The 18,766-nt window shown below is 36.8% G+C and overlaps 1 protein-coding gene and 1 long non-coding RNA gene across 4 annotated transcripts in view; both read left to right on the top strand.

Moving 5' to 3' along the window:
* khdrbs3 (KH domain containing, RNA binding, signal transduction associated 3) overlaps window positions 1-18,766 on the top strand; it is a 165,628-nt gene that overhangs the window by 51,708 nt on the left and 95,154 nt on the right. For all 3 annotated transcript variants that reach the window (XR_006013512.1, XM_042012453.1, XM_042012452.1), the window contains exon 2: window positions 16,766-16,884. Coding sequence is in view for 2 of the 3 variants with exons in the window: in XM_042012453.1 (XP_041868387.1) it covers window positions 16,766-16,884 (119 nt within the window). In the remaining variant the exon portion in view is untranslated. The remainder of the gene's footprint in view (window positions 1-16,765; window positions 16,885-18,766) is intronic.
* Window positions 44-9,411, top strand: LOC121657084. The gene is made up of 3 exons (XR_006013514.1): window positions 44-483; window positions 4,179-4,188; window positions 9,400-9,411. It is a non-coding gene; the product is annotated as an uncharacterized LOC121657084 (long non-coding RNA).

Genomic DNA, 18,766 nt, shown 5'->3' with positions numbered 1-18,766 from the left:
CATCGCCCGGGACTGCTTTGGATCTGGATGCTGAAGACGGAACTCCTCGCCGGCCACCAGCAAACATTTCTGTAATCTTAGTACATTTGGCAGCATCTGCCTGAAGCGCTTGTCTCTTTTTCTCCCGAATTTTTTCTGCCCCTCCTTTCCGTTTTTTGGCGTTCTCCATCTTGTGAACCTCTCTTCGTGACCGTGTATGATTGATTGACTGCAGCGGCCCAAACGGGTGGGCGGCCCTCGGCTGTGATTGGTCCAGCCCAGAATCAATCATGGCTAATGGGCTGATGATCGATCTATTAGTTTTGTGCACCAATACTAATAACATTAGTAAGATGTGTAGGAACTCTTCCCCACTTCCAAAAAAAATGAAATAAAATAAAATAAAATAAAAAAAAATAAATAATAATCCGCCGGCCAGGCCCATAATCACCATCGGCCCACCGGGAAAGTGCCCGGTATGCCCTATGGCCAGTCCAGCCCTGGGTGTGTCTTTGGTACTTTGGCTGTTGTTGTGATTCATCTTGCTTTTGTTGTCTTGGTTATTTTTTTTAGGAGCTCCTAATGATTGTCAGCTTAGTTTACCTGTAAAAGCTGTAAGAAATTCTCTGTTGTGTTTCTGTACAAGTGTATCAGTTGGTTGTGTGTTTTTAGGTTGGATTGAAGAGTCGTTACTTCATTCTACTGTATCTTTGTCTCTACTTCCTTTATTTTCACTGTCCTTTTTACATTACTGTCCTCTTTTTTTTTCTTTAGTCCCCTCTGGTCAGGTCCAGCAAGATTGCACAAATACCAAATAAATAAGATAAAACAATATATATAAGCAAATAAAGAAATAAAAAAAATGAGATTATCAAGAGGAGCCTGATACCCCCCAAAAAATTGTTTTCAGTGACATTTAGTTCACAAACCTTGGACCCCTAGCCAGGTGCTTTATTTCAATATGCTGTTCCAGGTTTGCTGTTCATATTGTTGATGTCCGGAGTTGCTTCTTGACACCAAAAGTTTACATAAATAGGCAAGGTTTCTCCCTCCTGGATCATCATTGACCTTTTCAAAAAATGATTTAAAGTGATCATACGAAGATGCTGTAGTGATCATTGAGGCAGATTTTTCCTCCATGTTTCGCAATTTGATGAGGAATGCCTGGTGTGGCTCTGTGGTGGCTGGTGTTGCCAGATTTGGTGTTTTTCACCTATAAATTAGGCTTGGGTCTGTTTTCGATGGCTTTAAGCCGGGATTTTGCCTGGAAGGCTCCAGAGACATCTGGATCTTTCTATAACAAAGTTCAACTGTAAGCGAACGTCGTTCACAAACGCCAGAATGCGCGCGCTCACAATAATGTTCGTCCGGCAGAAATACACTACGTTCAGTTCACATTCACCCAAAATATGAATGAGTTCATGAACAATCATTCAAATAACCTATTCAGTCACAACATTGTTCAAGTAGTAGTGTGTATTATAACATGTTGTAAACACTAAAGTGCAATTTAGTAATGATTACTTTGCATACATGTCTACATAATCTAATTAAGATCTTCACATAGCTTAAGCTAATTATTGCTTAATTAGTGTATTACCTTGTACAGGTTTAACTGAAAATGCTGTTTATGTGGCAGTGTCCTTAGAGTCTGTCCTAAGAGCAAAGGCTTAATCGGATTAACATCAGTATAATGTTGTATATAGCCAGTGATTCTAAAACTGAACAAGCTAAAAGAAAGAAGGATGGATTTGTGGGGACTTTACTTAACTAGTACGTGAAAAGAATAATGTTGCGTAATGGGACAGTGTCTTCAGTCAGAGTCTTCTTCATAGCTCTTTCAATAAGGGCAAATATTCCTGTCCATCATTATTTCTTTATTGGCCATCCTCTAAAATTAAGACTTGAAAACTGTCAGAAACTTCATAAATAAAAAGGATAAAGTGGTTTTCTGTGAATTGTGTTAGCAGTGACAAGGCACTCACATGACCAAAATCAGCTACTACTCCCCTAGTCCTACTTTGCTTTTACCCTGAGTAAAAATCAACATTTTCTTTTATGTCTGGGCTAATGATCAGCTGTGTTTGTCAAAACATTTTAATTTACTGGGAGATTGCCATTACAATTTTACATGCAGTGTGTACCTGCATGTAAAAAAATATCCCATACATTTTAACTACTACTGACTGTAGTTTAGGTTCAGGTTTAGGTTAATTTTGTTTAAATTTAACCGGCTGAATTTGTTTAGCATCAAGATGACTTCATACGCACTGAAACATAAACCAGTAAACAGATGCAACATATAACAACAAAATGAACCCAAAAGAAAAGCAAAACATGGAAACAAGTCCTCAGAATTTCACCAATTAAAATTCCAAATAAAACAAGCTTTGTATCAAATCAAGATTAAAAGTAAAAATAATAAATAAATAAATAAGAAAAAACTAAATACATAAATAAAGCCTGGCAAATTATTCAAATATCTGTGCTGACGAACACCGCGTGTTCAGTAATGTAGTTGAAACAACACTGTTTCTGTACTGTTTAGTTTTGCATCTGTGTTTACAGGTTGCATCTATTTCTGTTGTTAGGAACAACAGAGCATGAATATATATATATATATATATATATATATATATATATATAACATTGGTAGTGGCTGATATTGATCTCAAGTGTCCTTGATGGGTTGCATTGAATTTGCCCTGAAACTGACATGATTTATTCATTTTTCATTCAGTAGAGTTATAAAAAAAAAAAGTTGTTGGGCTACTTAAGCACTTAAAAGTCATTGAGTTAACTTCAGTTTTATTCAGCTTTATTCAAATGCATCTGTTTATTTTGAGCATGGACTATTTCATGTTATTCTCCATGCAACTTCAGCAAAAGCATGTCACAATGGTTTTAATGTTACTATATATCGGTATATATAGGCATAACATGAACTTATACTATAGTTCCTCTGATTTGTTTTACCATCCCTTCTTTCAGGAGCAAAGTTAAATCTGCAACTAAATACACTGAACATATTTCATAATCAAGCACCTCTCGATCGGGGAAATGTGTAATGAGTTAAAAAGGAACAGGATTTACTGACAATAACTTCCCCCGTTTAAGTGCTCTGTGACATTGACTGCTAATCCCGGATACAAAACTGTCAGATGATCTGTGGTGATAAAACAACAGAGGATGTATTTGCAGAGCTGATCCGAGTCTTTGCCAGCAGCTTGCAGTGGGTGCCAAACATCATCTCTGTGTGGAAATGAGTATATTGCTGTTGGAGAACATCAAGTACCTTATTTCATTTTCATTATTGATCCTTTTCCATCTCAAATTGTTTGATACTCACCACCATGAAAAGACGACAATGTGCAATCTAATTGATTTGCCTCAGTAAGGAACAGAGGTTGACTGAGCTTGTCGTGATCAGAGGACAAGCATTGCAGACAGGCTGCGTGTTAGGTGGAAAATGTTAAAGAATAATATTCAAATGATAAAATCATAAACGCTCACATTCTCTCTAATGTCTGGCTAATGCTCACTGACTGTGTGCAAATTAATTTCTCCGTTTGCAAGAATCAAAGACCTGGTATATATAGATCCAAACAAGCTGCAGATGCTTTTAAGAAGCTTTTTAAAACATTTGTTTGCCATAAAAATTGGCACCCAATGAGTAATTGAAATATAAAATGAAGACGGTCTGGTCATTACAAGTTATGATGATTCAGTATCTTTTGATAATGCAGACTGAGATGAGTCCCAGATAATGATGTACATTAAGCTGCACAGTTTTCATTTTCTTCCTGAACTCCCTCCTCCCCAGCCCTCTGCCCTTTTACAGCCTAATGACAGTTTTATGGGAAACTTCATTAGCCAACAGGCAAACATTCGCATGTAATTGTGGGATAAAGTGGCCATGCTGTCTTGTTGGGGTTAACCACTGAAAAAAAAGTCGGGGTTGCATTGTTTGGGTTGTGATGTGCCCATTTAACTGTTAATTCTTTAATGGTGCTCTGTAATGATGCATCATTTATTTCCTGCCTCAATCCGGACAGTTAAGCCAAAGGAAACTGTTTGATGTGCTGCTGTTACTGTTGACTGCTGAACGAAGATAGTGGTTTATCTAAGCGGTAATCTGAGTTGTGGACACTAAATTGGCATCTTCTTATGTTAGACCAAGATATTGGGACCATAAGGAGCTCTTATCAAGTATCACTCCTCTGGTGCCGCTCAGGAACAAGAGAGGCACTTCCTCAAGCCTGGATGCAGAAACGCAGCAGTGAGAATATTCGGTGACACTGCTTTGTACAATTAATGTCCATCCACAGCAAAACAGATTCCCTAACAAAAACCAGAAGTAAAACTAATTTTCACTATCTATCTATCTATCTATCTATCTATCTATCTATCTATCTATCTATCTATCTATCTATCTATCTATCTATCTGTCTGTCTGTCTGTCTGTCTGTCTGTCTGTCTGTCTGTCTGTCTGTCTATCTATCTATCTATCTATCTATCTATCTATCTGTAAGGTGTACAGATATCATATATAGATAGATAGAAACTGTAATTATTGAACCCTAAAACAAACACTAAAATAACATTAAATGACATAAATGACAATAGAAAATAGTTAATCAAATCATTATTAAACTGTCAGAATTCTTAAATGGACTTTTTTAAAAAGTCAGATATTTGAGAATATTGGACTCAAATGAAAATTGGGAACTGCGTGGTATCATGGTTTTGATACGTCTATATCTGGCCCATTTATCGTCATAGTAAAAACTACATTTTTATTGCTACCATTTGTGGACAAACATACCGAAATCTTTCAGATGAACAGGCCAGGGTGAGTTGTATGTGTATCTGATATGAATACTGTGATAAAGTTGCTCTAAATATTTGATAGGAATAAATCCAGGGTACACCCTGGACAGGTCGTCAGGGCCACCTCAGAGAGAGAAACAACCACTCATGCTTACTCACAAATGGTAAATGGTCTGTATTTATACCGCTCTACCCACTGAGCCACGCTGCCCCCGTGGTTGAAATACAAAATAAATAAATTCAAACTCCACAAAGAAAGGCCCCAGTCCTGGTTTAAACCTTCTTACTGTGCGATGAAGAGAAGCATGTGGCTCACTATCAGTCGGCATTAATAAACACATAGAGTAAACCGAATTGTCACGTGTTCATATTCATCAGAGGAAGGGCTGTAAGAGAGAAATGACAGATCAAACTGTTCCTCATCCTCATTCCAGATGGCATACAGATAAATGATCAATTTGAAGAAATTGAACAGCTGGAGTGGGACAAATACATACAGACTAGCAGATTATTCATGTCGTCAGAAATACTTTAAACTGGATCATGTACAGAGAGTAATGGGGAGAAAAATATATTTTTTACTCTGAAGTCCTTTTTTGGCTCTTTAACAAAATGTAAAAAAAGAATAATTAACAAAAATCATTTTGGTATGTTTATCATTTATTAATGTGTGATAGGTCAAAATTATTGTTTTGCATTAGTGATGCAAAAGGTCTCAGAAAATGTACAGTATTTTCTGGACTATAAGTTGCTCCGGAGTATAAGTCGAATCAGAAAAAAATGCAGCAAGTTAAAAGAAGTGCGAAGGAAGTCAACTTTGCCAGAAAGACAAAATATGTTCAAAAATTAATGTTTAAAGATGTGAAATTCACTGTAAATTGTTCAAAATAAAAAAACCAAGACTTTCCCCTACACCCCCCACCAATCAGAGAAACTTGAAAAGTTTTCAGTTAGAGCAAACATAATAAGCTTCCTTTCCTTAACTGCGAAAAAAATCATGTTTCAAAACAGAGTTTTCTCGTCCTTGATAAGTTCAGTTATTATTCAGCCAAAGTTAAAACTGGTAGCTTGTTAAACACTGTCAGTTTTGCTTGGGCCTTTCACTTTTCTCCAATATATGTGAAAGCTGAAAAATACACATCCCAAATGCATATGAATTTTTTATAACATATTACATAGAAAAATTTAGTTTGTTTTAAGGACAGCTGCTGTATGTTTCAGGCTACACTATTTTAGTGCTGCTTTTAGGAAACTTCTCAGCATTGTGCTGCTTTTTTCATTTATTTTGTGAAAACAGAATATTTTATGATGAGAAATATTTTGAATTATATATTGTAGAATATTATTAACCTACATAGGACTAATCTCAATTCATATTCAGCATTTTTAATACAACTTTGACTGTTTTTTGTATTTACAATGGGACTTTCATCCACTTGTTCATAGCACAGACAGCTAGTAATGTTTTTTTTAGTGATACTCATGAATACAAATACAACTTTTTAAAGAAGATGTTGTGGCACAGCCACTCCTGCAAGGCATCAAATTGAGTTTAGGATCAATAGCATTGGTTTTCCTTACAGTAACCATGACAGCTCAACAGAAGAAGCTCTGTGTTGCAGAATTCCATTGAATCAGAAGTAAATTTTATCATATGTTAATTTTTTTAAGCCACTGAGTTTGTTTGCAGACTTTAAATTGTACTACTGAACTCAATATCTTTAGAGGAGTCCTTATAAATGCCCCCTGTTACTATCTGAATGAGAGGCAAACAACCCAGGTCTGGAGTTTATGAAATATAGTCACACAAAATAGAAGTGTGTAGCAACTTTGGCTTATTTGTAGGGTATTAAAAAGCATCTTTCAGGCATTAAATGGGCCTTTAAATCCAAGCTCATGCGCTTTAAATAACTCAGCCACCCAGGGGGATCTTCGGGGAACTTTTAATGTTCTTACACAGCCATTTTAAATTGGTGACTCACCCTGAGGTTAAAAAGAGCATCCCTAAAGATCCAGTTTCTTTTCTGGAGTGAGAATCCTCTTTTTGTATATCTGTGATGCTGTAGCCATCACCAATGAGTTTGGTGGCTTTGGACCAAATGCTGATTCACTTCCATAAGAAGACAGAGTTTGACTTCCACAGAGATCCACGGAGTGGAGTGTGTGACTAGCTGGGTGTATGTATGACGCTTCACGGGCCAGATACTGAAATGAAAGAGGCACCACTCGAGGGGCTCTCTGTCTTAATCCGTGGACATTATCTCTACACTGTAAGCAGGTCTTGGCTCGTTACCTCGCAGTACAGAGCCAGGCTGGCAGGGTTGGAGGGAGAGAGGCAGAAAGGAAAGGGGAAAGAGGGAAGGCTTTGCCTGGCCGCCGAGAATGTAATCTCCAGATTAGGGGGCGAGACAAATTCCTGCTGCCAGCCTGACCTTGTCAAGGCAATGGAGGAGCCAGAGTGAAATTGAGATTTCAGGACAGCAGCAAGCAGAGATGTGTGTCTTTTTTTCTTTTTTTTCTTTCTTTTTCTTGAGCGTTAGCGTTTCTCTTTCGAGGGTCAGAGCCCTGACACCATGATTCACAGTAAATGTGTGTGGTCACACTCATAGCACATATTACATGTGTGCAGGGCAAACTGTTTCTGCCATCGACCGTACTGCCTGAAACCTTCAGCAGTCACTCAGTCTAGTGGAGAGGTTATAAAAACTGTCACCACTCTGATTTAGTGGAAATTTAATGTTTTTATGTGCCAACATCATGTTTGATCATGAAAAGATTTTTGATAAATTCTGTGGATTAAGTTAAATGTTTGTCGATATCATAAAGTCTGTCACAATCCGATTTCAGTTTGATTTGATTCAGGAGCCGCTGTGAGACAGTTTCACTTAAAAAAAAGGATAAAAATAATTTTACGTTTGTTTTCAATCACATATTTAGAAGAAATAGACAAATTAGAGTATCCCCCATTGGCTAAAGAAGTATAACTGAACTCTCTTTAATTTAATTTAATTTAATTTAATTTAATTCTGTACATCAAGCTTTGTAATTTTCATATAAAAGAAAAAAAAAACGTTCCTATTTGTAGACACTAATGCAGTATTTATCGTATCAAAGTCAATATTTCTAGAACTTATTTATAATAACAAAAGTAGGATAGTCTGAATTTAGTTACACACTATACTTTTGTATATCTGCATTTTCCTTATTAGATTTTCAAATGGAAACAATTCCACATGATCTTACATTCATCTTGGGAGGAAGCCGGAGTACCCAGAGAGAACCCACGCATACAATGGGAGAACATGCAAAGTCCACACAGAAAGGCCGCTGTTTGACACTGTTTAGTTGGGTTTATGTTTGCATTCTCTGGTTGACTGAACCTGCACGGTGTTTCAGTAGGAGCATTACATTAATTCCATCCATGATTGCAAAAAAAAAAAAAAACAAAGTAATAAGTCTGCCACAGACAGCAGCATACATTAGCAGTTACATAGGAGAATGGCTCTAATAACCTCTCATTGCACTATTTAGATAAAATATTCTTTTATTGGACCATAAGAGAAACTCTGTCTTTCAATTTTCAATTCAATTATTTTTAAAAGGAAATGCACAGAGAGCTAAGTTATTTCTGTGCAGGTACATCCGGTCTGTGCTGGTGTGAAATGAGTGGTAAAAATGACGATAATCATAAAATATCCATGAACATCAAAAAATTGTTAGATTTTTTTGCTACTTCTTGATTAACAGTGTGCACTGCATCTGGAGATAACCAAACTCACAATATTTTACATCAAACAAAACAAAAGGTGTCTGTGTTACTAAATTTGAAATGTCAGATGCTTCTCCTCATGTTTGATACCAAAGGGTTTTTCTTTTAAAACAGTAATATGGCTGATGGAAGCCTGACAGTCTGATTTCATTACAGTTAAGATGTTTCTGGAAGAAGCATACCTGGGGGTAGTTCACTTTGTTCACAAGAATTGGTTTGCTCTCTGTTAAAAGCTCCTTTAGCTCCTGAAACAAAGATATAACATAGCACGATGAGCTAAATACTAGCACTTGAAAATTAGTACAGCTCTAATTAGAATTAGTTTGGAAAGATCACAACTGCTTAAAATGTTTATCTATATTAAACAAATAGTATTTAACCACTTTTTGAAATGTTTAACACCTTCAAAGAACCATCTTAAAGAATAATGATAATAATAATAGAAATGTCATTAGGTCATATAATGCTCTGCTAACAGAACTACCAACCATCCTATTTGTAGCTAAAAGAAAGAAACAAAAAAAAGACATCTGATTCAATTTCAGGTTTAATCAGTTGTGTTTACTGCATGCTCTCCTACCAGATGTCAGCTTATTTGACTTGTCTTGTAACAATGGTGGTACCACCAGTGTGCATATTACGATGTAGCCCACCTCAGCCCAACATAAAACTGGTAGAAATAATGACCTGATTGCTTCTGTCCTTAAATCCACTCTCCCTGCTAACATCATGCATAATCCCACTAAATCTACATAGCTTATGAATTTTAAATGGAAAGCTGTAATCACAGAGCTGCTTTAAAGTGATTCCATTTCTAATAGGAAGGCAGACAGATGCAACGGTGTCCCATCATGGGTGTCACTATTCTAGACTATATTTTGCAGGCTCATGCAAGACAACATTTCTACAAATTCAATCATGAAGTGCTTAGGGATGAGAAGATTCTAGAAGGAGCCATGGGTGCGTTGTGCAAGTCTATTTAACTACAATTTCATAGTTGTAGCTTGAGTCTCTTCAAGTTATGAGTTATGGGAGAACCATTCAGGAACAGTGCTGACTTGTGAAGTTATGTGAAAGCATTTTAAATTAACATTTCATAGCTGTGCAAAGAACCATATGGAATGAATTAATAAAATATTGAATTCCCAAATCCTTTCCTCTAAGAATTCGTAACACTTTTTTTTTTTAACTAATTTTACTGCAGAACTTTTGCCAATAGATTCTGTTGGAGACCCTTGTATTAAACATTGTGGAATATATCTGTATATCATTTTCCTTTTTAATGGATGTATATACTTAATTCCTTCACATCAATAAGTTATGTGACATGGAGAAGCTTCAATATGGTCGAGTTGAGGGTAACAAGTCGAGATAATGATTGAGTTTCTCATTACCTCAAGATTACAGGGACCATTTTCTAACGATAACAGGATAATTTTTCTTGTTATCTAAAGAAAATAAAGTTTGTTTTCTAGTGATCACCAGGGACCGGTTGTTCAAACGTAAACTGATCAGCTTCCGTAATTGGATTGGATCACGTAAACCAATTCTGGTTTTTATCTGGATAAAACCTTCAGTTTGTGTTTTTCAAAACTTTTGAGTAAGATCTGGATAACTTTGATCCAAGAAAACAGGATTATCCTGATCCCAACAGAGGGTAGGATTACAAGGCGGATTTCAGGAGGAAACTGCGGTAAAACCTCACATTTGAACAAATAATGGTATCTTTTTAGTCAGCATATGCTAATATATATATATATATATATATATATATATATATATTGCACCTGACTTGTTTAACTTTTACGACAATAGAATAAATAAAGTAGCATAGGCTACATATTAAGCCTGTCAGCATAGTATAGCAACACTAAAACATAATATTAACTCGTCCCCATGAAATAAACCCCAAAGCAAATGCCAACAACAAAAACAAATATAATAATCCATTTTTCTGTCATTCACTGCTGCATATTCAGGGAAGTACCTGTTACAAATAATGTCTAACAATTGCATCCCTTACTACACATCCAGTCAGTCCCTCATTCTGACAGAATACCAAATGTTGGTCTGGTACCTCAACATGGGGCTCAGGTGCATAATTAATGTCACATTGAGGGACCTTTGTGAAGTTGTTTCCAGAATATCCACAGTGCAGTTGTTAATGGATTAGTTTTATATTTGTTGTGGCTCCGATGAGAAGTCATATGATTATACACAGAAGTTGATGTTCGTGATTTCCTGTGTGTTGTCGCAAAGGGAAAAGTACTTAAAGTGACCTCATACCGTCTCTTTTACCTGTTGTTCTTCACATGGCCGGAAGCCCACATTGATGTAAATGCGGGTAATCCGGATTTGGGATCCTGAAAAACAGGATTCTGGATAAGGGTGATCCATTCCAATGCTGCTTTGAATAACCGGGATCGAAGTGAGATGGATTACATGATCCTCCATCCTGAAAAATGGGATTCCCAAATCTGGATAGCTTTTATCCGTATTAAATTTTTTGAACAACCGGCCCCTGATGATTAAGGTGGGCTCAAAATTTTGTGGTTACTGTGTTACACCTAATTTCATTGTTCAAAATTCACCACATGACAGCTGGTGAGGGCAAGTTATAGTGTATATGTAATTCAGAGAATGAGTGATTGGTAAAATGTAGTTATCTTTACAAGTCAGACACATTGCAATTTCAGCCTGTGTCAGACTCAATTAAAGTAAAGCCGTATGCTTTGATATTCTTCAATCTGACATTTTCAGCTGCATCTATTGCTGGCTTGGCTGTAATGGGGCATCCCAGTACAGTACACCTCTGAACTGGGATGCTAGGGCCCAGTTAAGGTAGTGGGAGAGAGGAAGATGATGTCTAAGCTGTCATCCATGTGAAAGTACAGCCCCCCCTTCCTATTCCACCCTATCCTGAACACTGACAGTGCTGCACAGCAGAATGCTACTCACAGGTCCCTAATTCCTGCAGCAGTAAGAGTGGAAACCAGTACACCACAATCACATAAATTCACTCAATAAAAAGCTAATAGAATGTATTATTGTATATATTCATTGTTCGTCATATAACTCTCATACAGTTATATCCCTCCCTCATCCCTTCACACTTTAGCACCAGTTTTATTTTATCTCTTAAAGGACATCCTACAGAAACTGAACTTAGATGTAACTTAGAGTAGTCAGTGTACAGCTTGTATAGCAGTGTAGATCTACTGTTCTCTGAAAATTACTCAACACAAACATTTCTGTTTAAATAGGTGGCAACACAAATGAAATAGAAATAGAATTGATTTAGTGAAGGTGTTACTGAAGGTGATCAATAGCATCTGTGTGCATCAAGTCATTGAAAACATGTTTTTATCATTAGAATATGAAAAAAAGAAACAATTTTACATTTCCCCTCTGTCATATTCTCAGATATGACAGACACAAAAATATTGATGCTGGAATTGCAAAGGGGTGGTAAAAAGAGGTGAGGATGTGACCAGAGGGATTTTCTATATTGGAGACTTTCCATGGGATTTATGTGAATTTATGGTAGTTAAATTGAGATTAGGAGTAATCTTAACAAACTGTGTCATATCCAAACATAAATATTAACATTTTGTTTTGTCACAGGCAGACATTCATACAAAAAATACACATTTTTTTTTAACTTGATTGAGTTTTAATTATTTTATTAAACAATTATTTTACTGCTTAACATTCAGAAAATATTAGTAAAACCTTGACTTCACCCTTTGAAAAATTAAGTGAAATGACCCAACTATAGGTGGACATACCTCCAAAAATAAATTTAGAAAAAGTCCCATTTAACTTGTAAATAAAAAACGTCCTTCTCAAGCCCATGTTTTGTATCTTTACCAAAATTTCTCCGGCCATGGACTCTTCCTGGACCTCATTAACATCCAACTCCTCCTCTTCAAAGTTTGAGCCCCGCCTTGTTGAGGATGGCTCTGTGTCAGATTCATTGTTGGGGTAGTTACTCAAAAAAGTAATCAGTTACTAGTTACTCATTACTTCTGTAAATTGTAATGAAATTACTTTACTTGTTACTTCATTTGAAAGGTAACTTCACTACTTATTACTTTACCATTTCTTGATTCACTGTGTAGACATGGACAAACATCATAGCTGAATCATCACTGCCTGTCTGCATAGTGTTTACTGTATATTGTAAACAAAATGGCTTTAAAACCAGAAGAACAACATCCCTGTCTGTGGGAAGAAATGGGCACACTTGTCTCATAATCATTTTATCCAGTATTTTTCTAAACTTGGGCGATTCAGTAGTCGACAGGGGGAGCATGTCTCCTACAATGAACACTGCAACTAGCTTGTTAATTTCTGTCTTACCGGCTGCTCCAGGAAATGTTGAAAGAAGCTTAGCTTGTTTAGGCGGGTCGGCTGCTGTAGGACTTTTTCCACTGACCAGCGAGCAGGATCTTTCTCCACAATTTTGGACTAAAACTGGACTGAACTGAAAATAATGCAAATATCGCCACTAACCAAAAGCCCCTGTCTCCGTCTCCAGCTCCATTTTTCTTTTTCCTTGGTTGGCGCACAATCAGCCACATCACGCAAATCAATCTCTATGGCAACGTGCCCAGGCATGCACACACACAGGCAGCAGCATGCGCGTACCACTCAAAATAGATCAGAACTTTACACATGGGCAAACTACGGCTCGAGTAACGCAGAAAAACACGTTACTGTAGTCCAGTAAAGTAATTTCGTTACTGATATTTTAAGTGTAACGCACTACTTTACTTCGTTACTCAAAAAAGTAATGTCGTTACTGTAACATGTTACTCCCAACACTAGTCAGATTCAAAGAGCCTTATAGTTTGCCACCATTTTTATTATTTATTTATTTATTTATTTTTGCTCCCACATTCATAAGCCTGTAAACTGTATATTTACCCAGATTATATTTCAAATCCATGCGACAAAAACATCTTGAATATTCCAACATTATTCTCTTTTGTTTCCAGAGATTCCAGTTAACTCCAATACATTCCCATTAATCCCCTAACTGCAACCCTGTGTAACAGTGGGAATAAAATCATTGAGGTTTGTAGATGTCCAGAGACACCAAAAACATGCATGTTAACCCTTTTACTGGATGCAGTTCTTCATTTATTGACAATAAGTATGACATTTTTAGGCATTTTTTGTTTATATTTCTGAAAACGTAGCCAGGACTTCACAGGTTAATAATGACTTGGTAGAGTCAGATTTAGTGTATTGTCATTGTTTAAAAAGAAAAAAAAGATGAAAAAAAATATGGTTTAAAAAAACATTACCCTTTGATGCTACGGAGGAAAGACATCAGCAGTGATCCAGCTGTTAATCAATCTGGAGGAACTGTATATGACTTTCTATGAAGCCCTCAGCAATGTAAAGGCCAAGTGGCCATAGAGGCAAACATTTAAGAAATAATAAATGCAGTATAGTTTTCATTCTTTCCTTTGGCATCTGAGCACAAATAGGTTTGAAAAGCTTTGTCAAGCAACTGAAGTCCTTTTATTCTTTATGTAACTCCATGAGCCAGCGCTGCTATTGAATGGAAGACTCCTGTAATGAAATGCAACCATTATAGTGATAAAAATCCTTCTAATGACATTTCTCATTGAACTTGAGGATAATAAGTTTCAGATTTAATAAAGGTCGCCGCTGTGCCTCTGAAACAGCCAAGTAGTGTTGGAGCAGGGGAATCTGAAGGAGGTGGAAGGAAAAGGAGGGGAAAAAAAAGAAACAGCAGGCACATTGTGCTTGTGTCAGTGATGCATGTTTAATCTCTTTCGTTTAAGCACATGGTAATGACTCTGAGGTGGAGGTGCTTCTCAGTTCATGGTGCGGTTAGTTCATTTGCACTTACTGATCCTATGACACCATGTTCAGGGCATGAGCTCATTTGAAGCTGCAGTTTTGCCAGCTTTGTACACCTGCTGACTGATTATTTTGGAATAAATATGTGCTGCACATATAACATAATCTCAGTCACAATCTTCCAACACATCAGAGCCGGAGTGTTTTGAGGACAAAGCTGGGTGGAAGGAGGAAACACCATCTTGGCATGTTGCTAGGCGATGTATTAATATTAATGTTGTCTTTTCTCAGAATGTGTGCACTCTCTGCCCCCCTTGGGATAAACTGAGGCTGAAAGATATCTCCATCTCACTGATACTTCTTTTAATCCTACTTAAAACGCATATCACAGGTTTTAATTGCATTCTGCTAATGTAATGCTGCATTGCTTTGTTGAGACATAACTACCCTTGTGATATGCTCAGCTTGCTTTAATTGAAAAATGTAGGATATTTTCTCATGTTTTCCAATTAAAAAAGTCTCTTTTGCCTTTATCTGACTGTCATCTCTTCTGATTCTGAGCCACCCTTTAAACCCCTGAGCCTGAAAAAAAAGAAAAAAGGCTGCAGCATCACAATTGTTTTGTTTTCATCTGTTTTTTTTTTCCAATCTAAAAATTTTGCACAGTAGGAATGAATCTGTGATGGAGTTTGCCCTTTGCCTCATCCTTTCCCTCTGCCAGGCTTTTAGCCTAGAGTCTTTGTCGTGGACCTCCCTGCACTTCCCTGCTGCCCCCTCTACAAAACCATTTTCCTGCCACTGAAACACAGATGTTATCCATCTGATTAAACGTTCAAGGTTACGTCTCCCCATACATCAAAGTCTACCTCTGTGGAAAGAGAAAGTGTGACAGCCAGTATTTTTGGTAGCCTGGAGGTGCGAGTTCTTGTGTCCTTTCATTCAGTTTTTTCTCTAATCAGGGACTGTAACTGATGTCATGTCTGCTCAAGTAAAACAATGTTATCTGCTCAAATTATGAAGTGCTAATGGTGACTGAGCTTCACCCAGAAGGTGATGTGAATGAGGCATAAAGGGAATTAATATTTTATGAGTAACATTTTCACAGAGTTGTATTTTAATTTGTTTTGACAAAGTAAGCAAATCTGTAAAATCTTAAAAGAGTTCATGCTATTGGAAAATAAATAACTAATATTTGCTTGTACTATCTTTTTTATGCTGCAGTGTTTTTATGTCAGCATTGGATTTTGAGGAAAAAAAATATGCAATTTGACTTCATCAGTCAGAAAATCGGGGTTTAACAATTAAGGAATATCATTTTGAAATCTCGGATAAATAACGGCCACTCAAAGACAATGAGTCCCTAACAAAAACTATAATTACATGTTGTAGTAAAGTGATGTCGTAGTAGAGGTTTAAAAATGTGTATTCTCGGGCTAAGGCTGACTAGTGCACTATGATTGTTCCACATGATGTACTGTAACTGTCATTGGGTGAAAACATTAGTATCTTGGCAAATGAAATCCTTGGTGATGATCATAAATGAACCATGCTCTACTTCAGAGGTCACTATATTACTATACTATTTTACTATTTAAATTTAAATTTATGCTTTAGTTGAATACCACTGCTCTGGGTGAACGTAGACCTGTGTTCAGCTATGTTTGGAGTTGGAAACTTCCAGGTCTTGTCTTTCTATTCTCAGGAGCTATCCCCAGCTGTATCAGCACTCTTCCAATTAGAGCTCTTTGTTTGTTACTGTGAATGGAGATTGCATGTCCCAGACACTGATGTTTTCACACAGTAAGTGACTGGTCCAGACAACATATCAGTACTATTAATGTCTGGACACAACACCCAACACGTCATTGTGAAAAACAGTAGCACATATAAAGAACATTTTTTTAAGTTTACCTCTAGCAGTCTGAATAGAAAGACTGTGTCTATTCTATGTTCAATAAAACATTTCATCTCATATTATTGGCAAAATCTCTTAGTGGACCCCAGGATTTACTGAGTCTATGTGCAACAGAGGAGTTATGAAAAGGTTTTTGACCAATTCACCGCCCACCGCCTGGCTGCTACCTTACTACACCACTTTAATGTTTCTATCTGCTGAACAACTGCAGAGAAAAAGACCTTGAAGGTGTGTTGTCCTTCCGGGAGCTCCCCTTCCCCATTACCCTCAAGAGGCCATAGAACCAATTTGTTCCAAAGTGCCTAATAGTGCACCTGATGATGAAAACTTACATTGGTTCTATCTCTACTGTAAAGTGTTGTTTTTGACCTGATTAGTTCCTGCTTTCCAAAACCAACTAATATAGCTTTTTCTTCTTTGTCTTTTTTTTCTAGAGATCGAAAAAATTCAGAGAGACGACGGGAAGGAGGAGGAGAAGTTCATTGATGTCGTGATCAACAAGAACATGAAACTGGGCCAGAAAGTTTTAATACCAGTCAAGCAGTTTCCTAAAGTAAGTGACATAGTACCATCACCAGAGACATCTCAGAGAGTGTGAAGTTCACAGTCGGAGAATTCTAGATTTAGTTATTTATAGATAATGAAACCAACTTCAATAGCTCTGATTTTGATTTGAATTCCTTCCAACAGCCACTTGACACTTTTTGTTGATGTTTTATGTTATTAGATGTAGCGTATCTGCTGTACAGGCAGAGGGTTGGCTGACAGAACTGGGGTACAACTATGTTAGGGATGTTACTTCTTGTTTGAAGAGCTGTTGAAGCTCTGGTGCTGTTACACGACTGTAATTCTAACTCAGCTCTTTTTGACTGACCTTGATCAATGATGCTTTGCAGACGCTGTATTAATTTGTCGATGAATATTTATGAATATAGTACATGATCTGAAGGAATTATCTAACAGTGGATTTAATTTCCTTGAGTGTACCGTGGATTTTGCATGATGCATATTTAATTCCAGGTCATTTTAAAGCTGGAGGAGCCTTTTTTTAACAGTTATTAATAGCTGGAAAATGGTTTAAGACAATCTGCTTCACATAGTCAAACCATTTTGAGGAATGTTACTGATTGTTTTGAGAAACCTCGCTCGCCACCAGGAGTCTTCAGCAGTATCGCTATTATTTTATTTTATTTTATTTATTTTATTTATTTATTTACTTTTTGAGCTCATTGCTTGATGGGGATTTCCCACTGGGAGCACGATAGGAAGGCTGGTGTAAAAGTGAAAAGGTTGCTCTTAGCCAGGGGTTGGAGAGATGGGGGCAACACTCAAGTTTACACCTTAACCCTCCAGGGGAAAGGACGGCAGTAACCTGCACTATGTCACTGGAGAGGGCAGTGGGAGGGCAACACTGCATGTGAGTAACACACTGAATTTGTGAAGATGTTGGTTTAGTTTCCCAAAAAACATGCGTTTCTGCTCATTAAACAAATTACAGCAGAGTCAGCTTAACATGCCGAGTTTTCTACAGCAGACAGTCAAATCTCTTAAATGTAGAGCAGCTGTGAGTTCTGGGTTATGAGTTCTTGATCTCAAGCCTAATCAAGGGATTAAAGTTTGTCTGTGGAAAATGGGATTGGTGGTGGTGGTGGTGGTGATGGTGCTTCATCTGTGTGAGTGTGTGAGAGATAATGATTAGGTGTGTGTTTTTAATTTTGTTAGGTTGTATACTTGGTAATGTCAAGGCTTTAATCTTTGATTTGATGTTGAAGTCATTTTAATTTGGTATTTGATCATTGCTGTTGTTGTGTTGCTCTTTTGTTTGAAAAGTGCTATGTAAATCAAATTTGATTTATTAATTGATAGTTTTTACTGATTTTTACTGATTGTGAGGAATTTCTGTTTATGTATCTACTCTAACTCTTGTAGATGAGATTCTTAAACTCAATGAGGGTTTTCCTGGTTAAATAAATGAAATGAAACTCTCTGCCAACATAAATAATAAATAATGTTGGTGTATTTTATATTATATTAAACTAAATGATTTATACATTTATTTTCTTTTATTTTAACTGAGGGCATTAGACAAATCAACTTGGCTTAAAAAGTCAGGAAATTTGTGTTTGGTCAACTATGCCTTTGCTGCAAGAATTCTTCTTTGTAATAAAATTATTCTGTTGAAAAGCTTTCCTATTAAATGGAGCCACATTTGTCAGGAAAATGCATTTGTGTGATGAGCAGCAGAGTTGAGTATGTGGGTTGCAGTAATAAAAAAAAAAAAATCGGTTGTTTCTGCTGTTGACTCGTTTGGTGTTGTTTATTAGTTTGAATGATTGAAGTCTAAACAAGACATATTGTTTTTTTAACAACCAGAATTAGTCAGAAGTCAGCCATTGTGGTTGTGCCGGTCACTCTGGCACGTCCAAGCTGATCCC

Source organism: Melanotaenia boesemani, chromosome 17 (genome assembly GCF_017639745.1).
Source record: "Melanotaenia boesemani isolate fMelBoe1 chromosome 17, fMelBoe1.pri, whole genome shotgun sequence".
Classification (NCBI taxonomy): domain Eukaryota; kingdom Metazoa; phylum Chordata; class Actinopteri; order Atheriniformes; family Melanotaeniidae; genus Melanotaenia; species Melanotaenia boesemani.
Note: the sequence above shows the minus strand (reverse complement) of the source record. Positions and strands in the feature narration are given on the sequence as shown.